The 14,979-nt window shown below is 38.6% G+C and overlaps 1 protein-coding gene across 5 annotated transcripts in view; it reads right to left on the reverse strand.

Annotated features, from left to right (window-relative positions):
• ASXL2 (ASXL transcriptional regulator 2) overlaps positions 1 to 14,979 on the reverse strand; it is a 144,655-nt gene that overhangs the window by 8,207 nt on the left and 121,469 nt on the right. For all 5 annotated transcript variants that reach the window (XM_035000721.1, XM_035000720.1, XM_035000723.1 and 2 more), the window contains 4 exons: positions 12,824 to 12,987; positions 8,282 to 8,378; positions 5,510 to 5,615; positions 2,852 to 3,569 (listed from right to left, as the gene is read on the reverse strand). In XM_035000721.1, coding sequence (XP_034856612.1) covers positions 2,852 to 3,569; positions 5,510 to 5,615; positions 8,282 to 8,378; positions 12,824 to 12,987 — 1,085 coding nt within the window. The remainder of the gene's footprint in view (positions 1 to 2,851; positions 3,570 to 5,509; positions 5,616 to 8,281; positions 8,379 to 12,823; positions 12,988 to 14,979) is intronic.

A 14,979-nucleotide genomic window follows, 5' to 3' on the forward strand; every position in this document is an offset into this window, starting at 1 on the left:
GCTCAGTTGGTTAAGCGACTGCCTTCGGCTCAGGTCATGATCCTGGAATCCCTGGATCGAGTCCCGCATCGGGCTCCCTGCTCGGCAGGGAGTCTGCTTCGTCCTCTGACCCTATCCCCTCTCATGTGTTCTCTCTCTCTCATTCTCTCTCTCTCAAATAAATAAATAAAATCTTTAAAAAAAAAAAATTAAGAATAGTAAAGTCACTAAAAATTTTTCATTATTTGCAATATCCATTTCTCAAAAGCTCAGCAGTCCTGAGAAACAGATTCTCCGTCATTGAGAAGTCAGAGCAGTGGGATCGTCACAGGCGTCACAGGCCACACGTCTCACGTCAGGAGATGTACCTAATCTCTCTCTTAAACACTGAGTCTCTTTTACATCTAACTGCACAGTATTTTAGAAGCTACCAATAGAGGGAAAGAAGCAATTGTTGCCCCTTGGTAATATCACCTAGAAGAGACCACTAGGACAGGTAGAAAGTAGGTAAAACCAGAAAATTAAATCCAAGAAAGTAAAAGCACAGTTGTTTAGGGGAATTGTATATAGGGAGAAACAACCTTACATCAGAATAATCTTGAGAATAACAACATACCTAGCAGAATAAATAATATCTATTGTAATGACTGAAAATCATTACTAACATGTTGATAAATTCATTAAAAGTGGTTCTAATAAAAAGTCTTAATATGTAAAAATAATGAGTTTCAGTTATTTATGTAAATAGCTCTATTACCTGTTTATGTGGAATAAATGAGATGTTACACTCTGTAAGCACTAAGGGCTCAATGGTGTCTGGGCACTGGTAACAATTTAATACCAAGAAGCGCTATCCTGGTAGAGCAAGGTAAATTCTTTTCATATATACTGAATAGATGGGGCGCCTGGGTGGCTCAGCTGGTTAAGCATCTGCCTTCAGCTCGGGTCGTGATCCCAGGGTCCTGGGATTGAGCCCTACATCGGGCTCCCTGCTGAGTAGGGAGTCTGCTTCTCCCTCTCCCTCTCCCCCACCACCATCCCCAGCCCCGCTCCTGTTTCCACTTGTGCGCTCTCTCACTCTCAAATAATAAAATCTTTAAAAAATAAATAAACATATACCAAAGAGGAAACACAGTTTTCCATCTCCGCCCCCATACATATGATGTTACAGATACCCATGTTGTAATGTGTGCACACATATGCACGTATATAACTTACATATATACACTTGTATAACATTTGTAATAAACTAAAATTTTATTTTTCTACTTAAGTTTTAGTTAAAAGATTTTGCTGTTATAAATTACATTAAGTTTTGTCTAAGAAAGTGGGATTTGAGATACGGCCTAAGGTAAGAGTTATTAAAGCAACTTCTGGTAGAAAATATTCTGTGGGGGGGTGGAGGGGGATGAGAAAGGAGAAGAAAGCAAAAGGGAAAAAATTAAATAACAATAATACGGTCATGGTAGACTTAAGTTTTCAGTGTGGAGCCTCTCTGGATTAGAGAAAGCAGACCAAGTAGCATGTAATTCTGCCTCTATACAGATGAGGAAACAGAAATGATGAATCTTACCCAGTATCATTTATATAAAGTAAAACCTAAAATGTAACTCGGCTCTCGGGTCTGCATAGAAGTTCTGACTGACATTCATTACAGAAAGGTTTCTAATATTTTTATAACAGTAAAAGTGGGGAAAAAAAGAATGGTAAAGTGATTTTCATAAAAAAAATCACAATCTCCGGCAAAGCATGCAAGGTATGTTAATGGTAGAAAAGTGGCAAACATTTTTTAAAAAGGGAGATTCCTAGGTGCACAAATCTTAAAATTAAAAAGTAATGAGAATGTCATACGATTAGTAATAAGACGCAAAATGAGAGAGAAATACATAGCAAATGAAATGGGTCAAGTACTAGCAACTGAATGTTTCTAAGGGATATGTCCTGATGGAACGAACTTTGGTTCATCTAAGTTAAATAAAAAAGGGGGAAAAAGTATTTCTATGTGCCTTTTTTTTCTATGTATATCCTAACATGAATGAGTAATACCCAGTGCCTGGCGCACAGTAGACACAATAGTATTAATGAATACCACTAGGAAAAATTTATTAACATATACTATTTATTAAGTGAATAAATGAACTGCAAGCTGATATTAAGCACAAGCCCAAGTATTAGTAAACCTTTAGATCAGAAGTAAAAATGTGTTTGGGTTTTAAAGGGCTCACTACTGGTTAGATGCAGTCTTTATATACTAAGATAAGGATACTGCTTTATGCACGTGAAAGATTTGATAAGCAGCAATAGAATGCTAACATGGAAGTCAGTGACACAGCCTGAGCAACAGAGCTTAACAAGGCTATCCAACCTTACTCATGTCCCTCAAGTAACCAGCAGTGACCCATGGCAACCATAGAGGTTTCCTTCAAAAAGATGGAACTAAAGGTAGTTCTAGAGCCACAGAACATCAAATCAGTTATGGCAGTAAGAAAAGGGCCAGGGTACACTTAAGTATCACGGCTCTTGCCACAAAAAAGCCAATGGCTTCCTTCTGTTTATATTTCTTATGTTGTCACATGAGACAGAATAATTTCCACAACTATCTTAAGATGTAAGAGTAGCCAGCAGGGAGGGTGGGTGGAGGTGGTCTCATTAATTAGATATCCATTACTTACTCAACCACTAATAAAGATCTGTGGGAATGCAGTTCTAAATGCCTGTTTATTAATAATTTTGTTCATGTTAGAACACAGTTACAGGCTTATCACATATATACAACTGCGTTATGAAATACCACAAATGACTTGAAATTTAATAAGACCAGAAACTTACTGTTCATACATTCTCTCTTTTTCAATTCTTCCCACTCTCTTACCTTGAGAGGTGGTACTTTTCGCACCTGGATCCTGTCCCCTCTACTGAGAAAGGGCTGTGGCGAGACTTGAAATGGCTGCTGGTACTGGCGATTCTCCGTGACACGTGGCCTTTTCTCCCAGCTCACGGGGGCCTCTTCTTGGATGAGACAAGATTTCCTCTTGAGGCTTTCTGGGCTGTGATCAACCAGAGCTGATGGAGGTTCTTTCGCAGTGATATCCTGTGGACCTGCTTCTGCTATGGGCTTCATTACTGGTTTTTCTACCCCAGGACTCTTGGGTTTGTTTGGGGATGTAACTAAAGCTTCTTGGCTTTCATCTTTGTTATAATTAGAAACTGTAGTGAGATGATTCTCCTTCTCAGACTCCTGTTCAGCAGAGGCAACTGGCTTCTGCTCCAAGAGATCATCATCCTTTGGGCACTTGATGGGAAGAATGCTGCTAAGCTCTTGTGTATTGCTTGCTGAGGGAAGTAGGGGCTCTGTGGATTTGGGGTTTGGCTGCACCATGTCTTGGCCTTCATGCTCTTCTTTTCTTACTGGGGATGGCATTTGCACGACTTCTTCTTTAGACCCTAACTGGGGAATTACTGGGACTATACCAACAGGTGAGGCCTCTGAAGGGAGCATGGATTTTGGTTGCTCAGCTGGGGTTTTCTTTACTTTGAGATCACTGGGCGAGGCTGTCAATTTCTTTGAATCCTCAAGGCTCAGACCAGAACTAAAAGGTGGAAGGAAAAAATATTCTAGTTGAAAAAGGCCTATGTTATTGAAAGTGTTAGGAGATAATAGTATATGGCAATGCCTAGAAGAAACCCTGACATATAGTAGGTATTCTTCATGTATCATCACTATTATTATTACTATTATTAGTAGTAGTAGTGAAGTTCTGGAGCTCGAGTGCCTGGATGCAAATCCTGGCTCTGATACATCCATGTGATGTTAAGTAAGTCTTTTGTATCTCAGTTTCTTCATTATATACTGAGGTTCATCACTTTATACTGTTGGTGCGATTAATTATGCATATAAAGTACTTAGAACAGTACTTAGCACATATTAAAGCTCAATAATGTTAATTATCATTATTACTTATGTTTATAAGAGGGGCTACCTTTTCTAGAGGCAAACATCACAGACTACCCACAAGGGAAGTGAAAGAAGGCCAAGACCCACGTACTCTGATCAACTCTGCTCTGTAGCACCTGCAGAAAGGAGGGCCGAAGAAATCTACGGGCCCCTGAGGAGATAGTAGGAGGTGGCTGTCAATGTTCTTCAGAAAATTAGAACTCTGGAGTTTCTGGAAAGCCCATTTACACTTCACTTACTATAGCTCTTTAATTCTGAGATCAATGCCTCTGAGCTATCCTGGGAGTGAAGGTCAACTGGGACTTCCACAGTGTGGCCTCGCTAGAACTAGGCTACTCAGCGGGAGTCACTAGAGACTCTTCATAATGTTTTGGAACACTGTTTAACCAGACAAAAGCAAGGGACCCTCTTTGGTGACTTCAAATGATCAGTACTGCACCTCTGAAATGGGAGTGGCTAACAACAAAACTAGACAATAATAAAAAACAGTCCTCTGTAAAAACTGGCAAAAAAAAGTTAACAGCTGAAAACAGAAAGACCCAGAAATTCCTACAATGCCTATAGAGGAAATTAACAATATTTACGGAGTGACAGCTACCTGCAATAACAGTCTAAATGGATACACCATCATTTATGCAGAAGGGCTCAAAGCTCATACCAAGAGTGTAGATCAGTATGTGAGACTTTTTTTTTTTTTAAGACCAACATGGCTCAAACACACAATCCCAAGATCAAGAGTTACACACTCTACTGATTGAGCCGGCCAGGCGTACCCATACGTGAGACTCTTAATCACAATAGGAATCACTTCCTACGTGACCATAAAGGGGATCAATGAACTACTGGGAAATAAGAAAAAGAGCCATTAGTTGTCAAACTGTGGTTACAGAGTGTCCTTAAGGATTGCCATTAGGTATGCAGAAGGCAAGAAGGGAGACAAACCAATAAATCTTTGGATGTTCAATTCTACTTCAAACAATATAGCTCCACTGTCATCTATTTAAATGTCCCCATTAACTTCTTTTCGGATATTTTATTAAAAAAAAAAAAAATTTAACGTACATCCCCTTGAGAACAGAGTTTGTATCTTCATTCAGCTATGAAGACCCGCCAGAGTGCCTTCTAGAGAGAAGAGGCTGTTTAATGATGCCCTGGGTGTAATGGTCCATATTATGGGATTCCTAGGATTCCTTGGTGATTCTGGATAAATTACCATCTTGTGGGATAATTAACTACTAAAAAAATGTACTGAACTTCAGCATTCTTATAACTTATAAAATTATTCATAAGAACTATTCAGTCTATTCAAAGAAAGGGATTCCAATTCAAGATAATACATTTTTTTTTTTTAATGAAACCATCCCACCCACAATGGTAATGTGTCAAGAGTCAAGGAACCCAATTCTGTGCACGCATGATTCACAAAAAGAAAAAAAATTCTTAGTTAAAAAGAACTGGTGAAATAATAGAAGGAAATTAAGGACTAGAATTTCTGGAGAGGTAGTTAAGATGAAACACGGTGTGAGATATATGTAGGAATTCACATTTGGTTTACAGAACCTGTCTTGGTATTACCTCTGACCATAGTAGCTTTCAAAGAATTGTTCTTTCCATGGCTCTACTTTTTTCTCCTTCTCAATCTCTTGTCGAATTCTCACTTGCATCTCAGGTGTAAACTCACCTGTAATGTACAAAAAAAAAAAGATATTCAATAGAAATATGCTGTTTGTAACTTTTAACTATTTGTGAATCATGAAAGTCTCATGCAGGAGTCAGAATACTATCATGTGAAAGTAAGAGAAATTTCCCACAATTCCTCACTGGAAAGGAGCCCCTGGAAGCCACTGGGGGACATACAATGCTTGCACACCACTGCATGCAGTTTCCAGTACTCAGCTGAGGCCACCTGTGCCTTTTCTCTGGGCTCTCCTGTAGCACCTCCCTCCTGTTCCAAACATCATATTCCCCACAGATTTCTTTTATCACTAACCTTGACTTTGTCATTTCTTTCCCACTGCAAAAAGAGTCACGTGGTTTCAGTAAATAATGCCACTGGGCATTTTGTTATTTTAAAGTTCTGTTTCTCTCAGGCAACTTGTTATTTTGTGCCTTTTATCTCTAACTGCATAATGAACAGCTGTGACCTGTGATCCTGCTTATAGGCAGTTGAGGTTCCAGTAAAACCATAGGGAGTTATTTGGGAGTCATCAGTTTTCTAATTGCTCCAGAAATTGTACCACTCTAGTGCCTTGCCAATAAAGTGCTCAACATGCCAATGACCGCACTGCTCTGAAAATGACATTTATTTGCATATATCACCAAGCACTTCAATCCCTCCCACTCTAACAGCAGAGGACAGCTGAATGTGCTGGGTAGGCCATCTTCAAACTGCGGCTCAGAAAGGTTGCTCTCTTTTTTACTCTAATACCCAGGACATCAAGGAAAAAGAGGTAGAAATGGTAGACTTCAAGTTTAGGTCTCTTTGGGATAAGAGGATAGGAAGGAAAAGTGTTCCAGGACACAGTCCTGGGCATAAGAGTAGGAAAAGAGGACTCTGGGGGCGCCTGGGTGGCTCAGTCGTTAAGCATCTGCCTTCGGCTCAGGTCATGATCCCAGGGTCCTGGGATCGAGCCCCGTGTCGGGCTCCCTGCTCGGCGGGAAGCCTGCTTCTCCCTCTCCCACTCCCCCTGCTTGTGTTCTCTCTCTCTCGCTGTGTCTCTCTGTCAAATAAATAAATAAAATTAAAAAAAAAAAAAAAAAAAAAAAGGAAAAGAGGACTCTGCCTGTCAGAGTCCAACCCATAACTACTTTTTCATTGAGTTTACTGTGCACGAGAGAATGAGGAATAAAAAGTATTGAATTCTGTTCACGTGTGTACAGTGCTCAAAGTTTTTGCTGCTCATAAAATAAATGACTAGGTATAGCAGTGACTGCTTATATGAAAAAAAAAAGAAAAAGAAAGAAAAGTAACACTGATAACGACCAAGGTATCACTGATGATAATACCTATTTTAAAAAACCGGGTGGTGGGGGAACCAGGCGGGCGAGCGCCTGGGTGGCTCAGTCGTTAACAGTCCCGATTTCGGCTCAGGGCATGATCTCAGCGTCCAGAGATTAAGCCCTGCTTCCAGCTCTGCACTGGGCATGAGCCTGCTTAAGATTCTCTCTCTCCCTCTGCCCCCCACCCCCTTGCCACAGTTTGCTCTCTCTTTCTCTCAAAAACAAAAAAATGGGGAGTTGGGCGGGGCATAAATCCTTTATCAAATTACTTTTTTTTTTTTTTTAAAGATTTTATTTATTTATTTGAGACAGGGAGAGCTAGAGAGCACAAGCAGGGGGAGCGGCAGGCAGGCAGAGGGAGAGGGAGAAGCAGGCTCTCCGCTGAGCAAGGAACCTGATGCAGGGCTCGATCTCAGGACCCTGGGATCATGACCTGAACCGAAGGCAGCTGCTTAACCGACTGAGCCACCCAGGCACCCCTTATCAAATTATTCTTAAAGAAAGGTAATAGTAATGCATATGTTTTAAAGTGCTTGTGTGATTGCAGCTCTTTCAGAAAAAAAAAAAAAAAAAGTGGTCTCTGCTCAAGGAAATCTTTGATAGGACCAGAGTAATCAGTGAGAGAGCCTTTCTATACAGAATTTGTCCCCCCAAAACAATTTAAAAAAAGCTCAAAACAATAGGAAGGCAAATGTCAACAAGTGCAGTGAACAATATAGATATTAATTAGCTGGTCAATTAACTCTAAATGCTAGTGATCTGACAAAATGTCAGCAATGAATAGCATTCGTAATTGCTCTCCTTACAAATGTATTCATTAAAAAAAAAAAAACAAATGTATTCATTTTAAAGCTTTTCACAGTTGTTTTAAGCTATGCCTTGGTATAACTTCATATGACCTTTCAAGTGTTAGTTTGTATTCCATGTGTACTGAAAAACAAACATAAGCGAACACTGTAACTCTAATTCTATACTCTGCTTATTAAAATTTCAATTCCTAGGCATTAACCAAGAATCACTGAATCAAAATCTTGATCAGAATCTGATCACTGATAAAAATATTGAGGAAGAGGGCCTTAAAATCTGTATTTGTTTAGTTTCCCTAAATTGAAAGGTGACTTTGACTTCTTAAAGGAACATTGCCAGACTCCATCTGGAGCCAGACCTGGTTACATAGGCTCCAGAAAAAAGTCAGTATAGTGTTTCACACAGGATAGCTAGTTCTACCCCATGGAAGCATCTCGTCCTTAGCTCAAAAACTCACTGAGGCATAGAGGGGCCAATCTGCCCTCATAGTAGCTCCAAGTACATATACAATCTAGGAGGCACATAAGGTTGAACACTTACCTTCTGAGAGTCTTTCCTTCCAGCCTTGGGCTGCTGAAGTGAAGAACTCATTGTTAAGGGCTGAGCCATTTAACTTCATCAGACCATCTGGACCAACCTGGGTCAAAGAATAAGCCAAGAGAAGCTTACAAAGAAAGCCAAATGTGGAATTGAACTTTCTTTCGTTTTAGAGAAGAATGTATATACATTTACTTTTATAGAAACATGACTATATCATACCATGCTGCTTATTATGGATACTACTATTTTATAATATATCATTTTTTCTAATAAATTTATTTCCTGTTTACCTCTCCTCCTTCTTCTACTTTCAATTCCATTCCCCATTAATTATACTCAAAGAATCATCCGCAAACAAATAAATCTACGTGTAAGAAGTTTTTTCCTGAGAGGTTTATTATTTGTTTTATAAAACTGTGACCAAGCTCCAGACCAAGCTCTGAATCTTATTTTTCTCACATAATACATTGTGCATGTCTCTCCAAGTCAACTGGCATAGTGTTAGCTCCTTTATAATAGCTGCATATTATTTCACTGGATGCATGCACCTTAATTCATTTACCAGTTTCTTAATCATAAACATGAACCTTGTTTCTAGTGTTTTCCCACAATCAACCACACTGCAATATTAGCATTCTGACAAAGATGAATATACTAGGGCTTTTACTTCTGTGGAATAAGTTCTAAAAGCAAAGAAATATCTGTGTCTGTAACAAGGTATTGTTAGATTATTTTCCAAAAAGACTACAACAATTCATATTTCTACCCGAAATATATGAGCATACTCTTTATCCTGTGAACAATATTTGTAAACTAAATTATTTAATTTTTGCCAGTCTAAAGGGTTTGAAATGTAAAAATTTCCTTTATCTTGACTATTGGAGTTTTGTTCAACTTTTTGCATGTTTATTAAATATTCAGATTTATCACCTTGTGAAATTCTTATCATTTTGCATATTTTTCTATAAGGCTGCTTATTTTTATTATCAATTTGTGAGAATCCTTTACATACTATTCATAGTAAAACTGTAACATACACTAAAAAATTTCCCCTAATTTATCTGCCCACTGACTTGATTTGTGATGTCTTGCCAAAAGGTTTTAAGATTCTATTAGAGATTCTGATTTCCTATCTTGGTTTAGAACCATAAATCTTATATAAGGACATAAAACACAAGATCTGAAAAAAATTTAGACAGAAAAGCTTAATAAAATTGACATTCTCCCCATAGTTAACATCTACATTCCAACCAGAACCCCATGCAGATTTTTCATTAACAAAACAATTTTGTATTTTTTTAACAAAATGATTTTACAGTTCATAAGGAAAAAATAAGAAAAATCGCCTTTCCAATTATTAAACATATCACATCCAAAGCCACTGCAGTCAAAACAATTATTACTAACATTAGAAGGAATGAAGAAATGAGTGGAAAAGTGGAGGGTACGTATAAACACATACTGCATGTAAGTGCACAGAATATATAACGAAGATCGTATTTCAAATTGTGAGAAAAAGATGGTTATATTAAATATGTAGTGGTGAAACAACCGGTTATCTATTATTAAGGAGAAAATAAAGTTGAAGCCCAATTTCAGAGCAATACAAAAAAAAATTCTAGGTGTATTAAAAACTTAAATGTAACCTTTAAGTCAAAAACAATTTTCTGAAGAAAATTTAAGTAACTACTGGGACATCCTAGGGATTGAGGAACGCTTCTCAACCAACTTCACTTTCTACATCTATCTGGGCCCACGTTACCTGCCCCCCCCCCAGCTCTAGGGCAGAAATTGGTGAACTATTTCTGCCAAAGGAGAGATTGCAATTATTTTAGGCTTTGAAGGCCACAGGTACTCTGTGGCAACTACATCTAATGCTGCCATGGCCGCACGAACATAGCTGTATACCATATGTAAGCCAATGAAGGTGGAAATATGTCGATAAAGCTTTATTTACAAAAACAGGCAAGGGGCGCCTGGGTGGCTCAGTTGGTTAAGCGACTGCCTTCGGCTCAGGGCACGATCCTGGAGTCCCTGGATGGAGTCCCGCATCGGGCTCCCTGCTCGGCAGGGAGTCTGCTTCTCCCTCTGACCCTCCCCCCTCTCATGTGCTCTCTCTCATTCTCTCTCTCACAAATAAATAAATAAAATCTTTAAAAAAAAAAAAAACAGGCAAGTGGGCTGAAACTGGCCCAAGTTTGCTGACTGCCGATTTGTACTCTAGAGAGTTGGCAGAGGGTAATGGTCTTCCCTATCAGAACAGGTCATCCAACCTAAGCTTGAATAGTCCACTGACAAGTAAGTTACTCCATCACAAGTCAATCCACTTTAACAGCTGTAGCTGTTAAAAAAAAAAAAATGTTATTTTAACTTCACATCTGCTTTCTGGAGAAACAAAAAAGTTTATCTCTTTCAAATGATAGACCTTTAAATATATCTAGAGAGATGCTTTAATCCACTCCCCTCCTGTTTTCTTTTCTTTGGTCTAAATTATTTTTACTTCATGGCTGGGCAATCCATACAATGAAATACGGTTTTCAATGTTTCGTCCTAGTAATAACCAAGATTCTATATAAACACTCTAAATTGCATCTGACAGAAAAGTTGATTCAAGCTCCATACTTCTATACGTTAAGGACATTATTTCTCAGGTTACTGTGTTCTTACCGTACTCAAAAAAGGCCAAGTAACTTCCTATTAAGAATTCTCCACACAACTGTACTCCATGGGAAATTGAACAGATAACTTACAAGGTCCCTTTTCATTCTAAAATTTTATGTGGCAATCCTTCTCCAGAGAGAGGATAAGGGCCATTAGTCAAAAGACAGTTCTAAGAAACCTGCACTAGAGTTCTAGAGATAGGCCTTCAGTTAGGTCCTATCTTATTCTCAACCTAATAACCTGAGCTGTTAAAGAAGACGAGAGCAATCCCCAATGAGAAGTTCTTTAAAAACTCTGCAGAAACATTAGCTTCCTAACTTGTTCGAACCAAAAGGTGGGCATCCCCAAAACTGTAATTTCCCCAAGAAGTTTTAAGAAGGGAAAAGCAGTAGTGGGGAAGGATCAGCTTTACTTACTTCTTTGCCCTATGGCTGGTAGCGTACCTGACTTACTTCTGGAAATGGAATCTGGCCTGCTTTCCCATGTGCTAATTTACATCATTATGCGATTGAAACTAGTATCAATACAGTTTAATAGATAATTTTCAGAATTAGAAATATTTTGTTTTGACACAATTAGCTAGGATGATGTGTAACTTACTTACTCTCCTTTAATCTCTTACCACAAACCAGGGTATAAATCTAGTTTTCTTACTGTAAACTAGGGAAAATACCTCTCATCTTGTTTTTATAATGATTAGGAAAAAAGGGGAGGGCTATCAGATTACTTAAGAACACAGTATGTGTTTGGAAATAATAATGAATAAAAAACCCCTCAGAATTGAATAAACCTTAAAAATCATAATGGTCCTATCTTCCTTTTGTAGAGGAGGAAAGAGATGATCAGAAGGGGGAGTGACTTGTTAGTCACTCTTTCCTGGATAAAAGCCTAAGTCTCAGATCTTGACCTTATTCCTGACCAACCAAAATCTCTCCGGTCCCTACCTAGACTTTCCCAAACTTTTGGAATTTCTTCTAGCTATCTTTTTTTTAAGAGTGTAATTTATTGGGTTTTTAAAGTTCTTTATTATGAAAACAATAAATGTTTTGTTTTTAAAAATCTCACAAAAGGGGTGCCTGGGTGGCTCAGTCGTTAAGCGACTGCTGCCTTCGGCTCAGGTCATGATCCCAGGGCCCTGGGATCGAGCCCACATTGGGCTCCTTGCTCGGCAGGAAGCCTGCTACTCCCTCTCCCACTCCCCCTGCTTGTGTTCCTGCTCTCGCTATCTCTCTCTCTGTCAAATAAATAAATAAAATCTTAAAAAAAAAAAATCTAACAAAAGAATGAAAATAATTAACATTCATTCTCCCTTCAAAAAATCCATTAGGGCGCCTGGGTGGCTCAGTTGGTTAAGCGACTGCCTTCGGCTCAGGTGATGATCCTGGAGTCCCGGGATCGAGTCCCGCATCGGGCTCCCTGCTCGGCAGGGAGTCTGCTTCTCCCTCTGACCCTCCTCCCTCTCATGCTCTCTGTCTCTCATTCTCTCTGTCTCAAATAAATAAATAAAATCTTAAAAAAAAAAAATGTTTAAAAAAAAATTCCATTAAAAAATCCCTGTTAAATATCTTAAACAAGACAACTCTTCCTCCTGGACTGTATTCAATGAATACCTTACCTCCTAATATGATAGCTACACAAATTTTATTCCATAATCTTGATATTCTGATAAGAGTTTTTTTCTTTTCTAAGACTTACAGGGCAAAACTATTAAGAACACTTACATAAAAATATTCTTATTTCTTGTCTTAGTACCTTTGATACCACTTCTTTACAAGTATATATAAAAAGCTATTTAAAAAGTTTTAAGGAGTGTTAAAGGGGATGAGTGAAGAAAGCCTCAGAAGGTTTTTAAAAAACTGCTTATGCTTGAAAATAACGCACCTGTCGATCCACCTCTGGAAGGAGTAAAAGCAGTCGCTGTTGGCAATCTCCAGGAAGGACTGAAAAGGTGTGCTTGTTGATCAGTGCTCGTAGATTTGTATTAACCAGAATGGAGTCTGGTGTCTCAACATCAATTTCAGCACATTTAGTCCTTTTCATTTGCCCTACAAAAATAGGGGAAAAGAATCATTTGGGCCTCCTTTACATTCTTGCTTCTATCTAAAGTATAGCTTACTCTACAGTGCAAAAAAAAGCACAGTTGTAACTACTTTAAATATCAGACTGTGAAGAAGGGAACACCTACCTAAAGGTTTTAGAAATTTCTTCGAAGACTAATAAAAGCAAGGCATGACACATACACAAAATGATCCAAAAAATCCAGAAAAATTCAAATCTCTATATATATCATACTGAGATCCTCTTTCCTTTGCCACCAAAACTTTCTCATTAATTTTAGTTTTGATTACCTAAAACTGTTGGAACTGAACACCTTAGTGGATTCAAGAATTAGTCACAATCTATAGTCTTGCAAATGACTGACAACCTCGAGTACACAGTCTTCAAATGTAAATAACAAAAAATATTATAAACAAGACTAACTTGCCAAAAATATTTGCAAATCATGACAAAACTGCACGATTTTTCATATTAAAAGTGCATCTAGGGGCGCCTAGGTGGCTTAGTCGGTTAAGCGACTGCGTTCAGCTCAAGTCATGACCTCAAGGTCCTGAGATAGAGCCGCGCATGGGCTTCCTGCTCAGCAGGGATTCTGCTTCTCCTTCTCCCTCTGTGCCTCCGTACCCTCCCCACCGCTTGTGCACTCTCTCTCTCTCAAATAAAACCTTCTAAAATAAATAAATGTGCATCTCTATGGGGTGCCTGGCTGACTCAGTTGGTAGAACATGCGACTCTTTTTTTTTAAAAGATTTATTTATTTGACAGAGAGAGACACAGCAAGAGAGGGAACACAAGCAGGGGGAGTGGGGGAGGGAGAAGCAGGCTTCCTGCGGAGCAGGGAGCCCGATGCGGGGCTCGATCCCAGGACCCTGGGACCATGACCTGAGCCAAAGGCAGTCGCTTAACCAACTGAGCCACCCAGGCGCCCGGTAGAACATGCGACTCTTGATCTCAGGGTCATGAGTTCAAGCCCCATACTGAGAGTAGAGCTTACTTTAAATTAATAAACAGATCGGTAGATAGATATTTTTTAAAAATTTTAAGTGCATCTATAAGTCAATATGAAAAAGAAGTATCACCATGAGAAAAATGAGCACAGGGAATTATAGGTAATTCACAGCTGACTAACCATAAGCAGATGCTACGGTATTAGTATTTTTTAAATGCCAGTTAAACCAATGAACATTTTTTTGTCTATCAAAATGGCAAATACTGCAGTACAGTGATGAGACTACACATAGAAAAAGCAAAGACAACTGTCAAATACTGCTGATGGGTCTCAAATTAATATAATCTTACTGGAAGAAAATTTGATAACATACTGCAAAATTTAATGTGCATAAGAATCTAAGACCCAGAAATCTTACAGTTAGAAATACATGCACAAAGCTACACATCTTGAATATGGATAACCTCTGTTCCTGGCTGAAGGTGAAGCAAAAGTAATCTCTCTTAAGAGGAAAGGAATTCCCTTAAGTTAGGCCCATAGGATTCCTCCAAATTAAAATCCAGCACTATCTCACAGACTACCCTGACAAACCAGCAGACATGCTACTATGACAGAGTCAATAGAAACCAAAAATAAAAGGTTTAGACCTAAAAGTACTACTATCACTGAAACTGTCACAGATAAAATACAGAACAGCGCTGCATAAAATGATTAAAGAATGTGATTGTAAAGATGGGGATAAAATAATCAGGTCTCAGTAAATTTCATATAATGATCAATAATAGCAGCAGCAAACATTTCTATAAGGCTTCATTAGTGCCAGGCACTATTCTAAACATTGACATGTGTTAATTCACTTATTTTTCAAATAACCCTATGAAGTAGGACACTATTATTGGACATTTCACAGATGAAGAAAATGAGGCCCAGACTTGGTAAGAAACTGGCCCAAAATTGTACTATTAAGTTACAGTGCAGGAATTCAAACCCAGAGCTGTGGCTTCAGAGTCCGTTATCACTATATAGAGCT

The sequence above is a fragment of the Mirounga leonina genome, unplaced genomic scaffold (assembly GCF_011800145.1).
Source record: "Mirounga leonina isolate KUSES-001 unplaced genomic scaffold, KU_Mleo_1.0 Mir_125, whole genome shotgun sequence".
Taxonomy (NCBI): Eukaryota; Metazoa; Chordata; class Mammalia; order Carnivora; family Phocidae; genus Mirounga; species Mirounga leonina.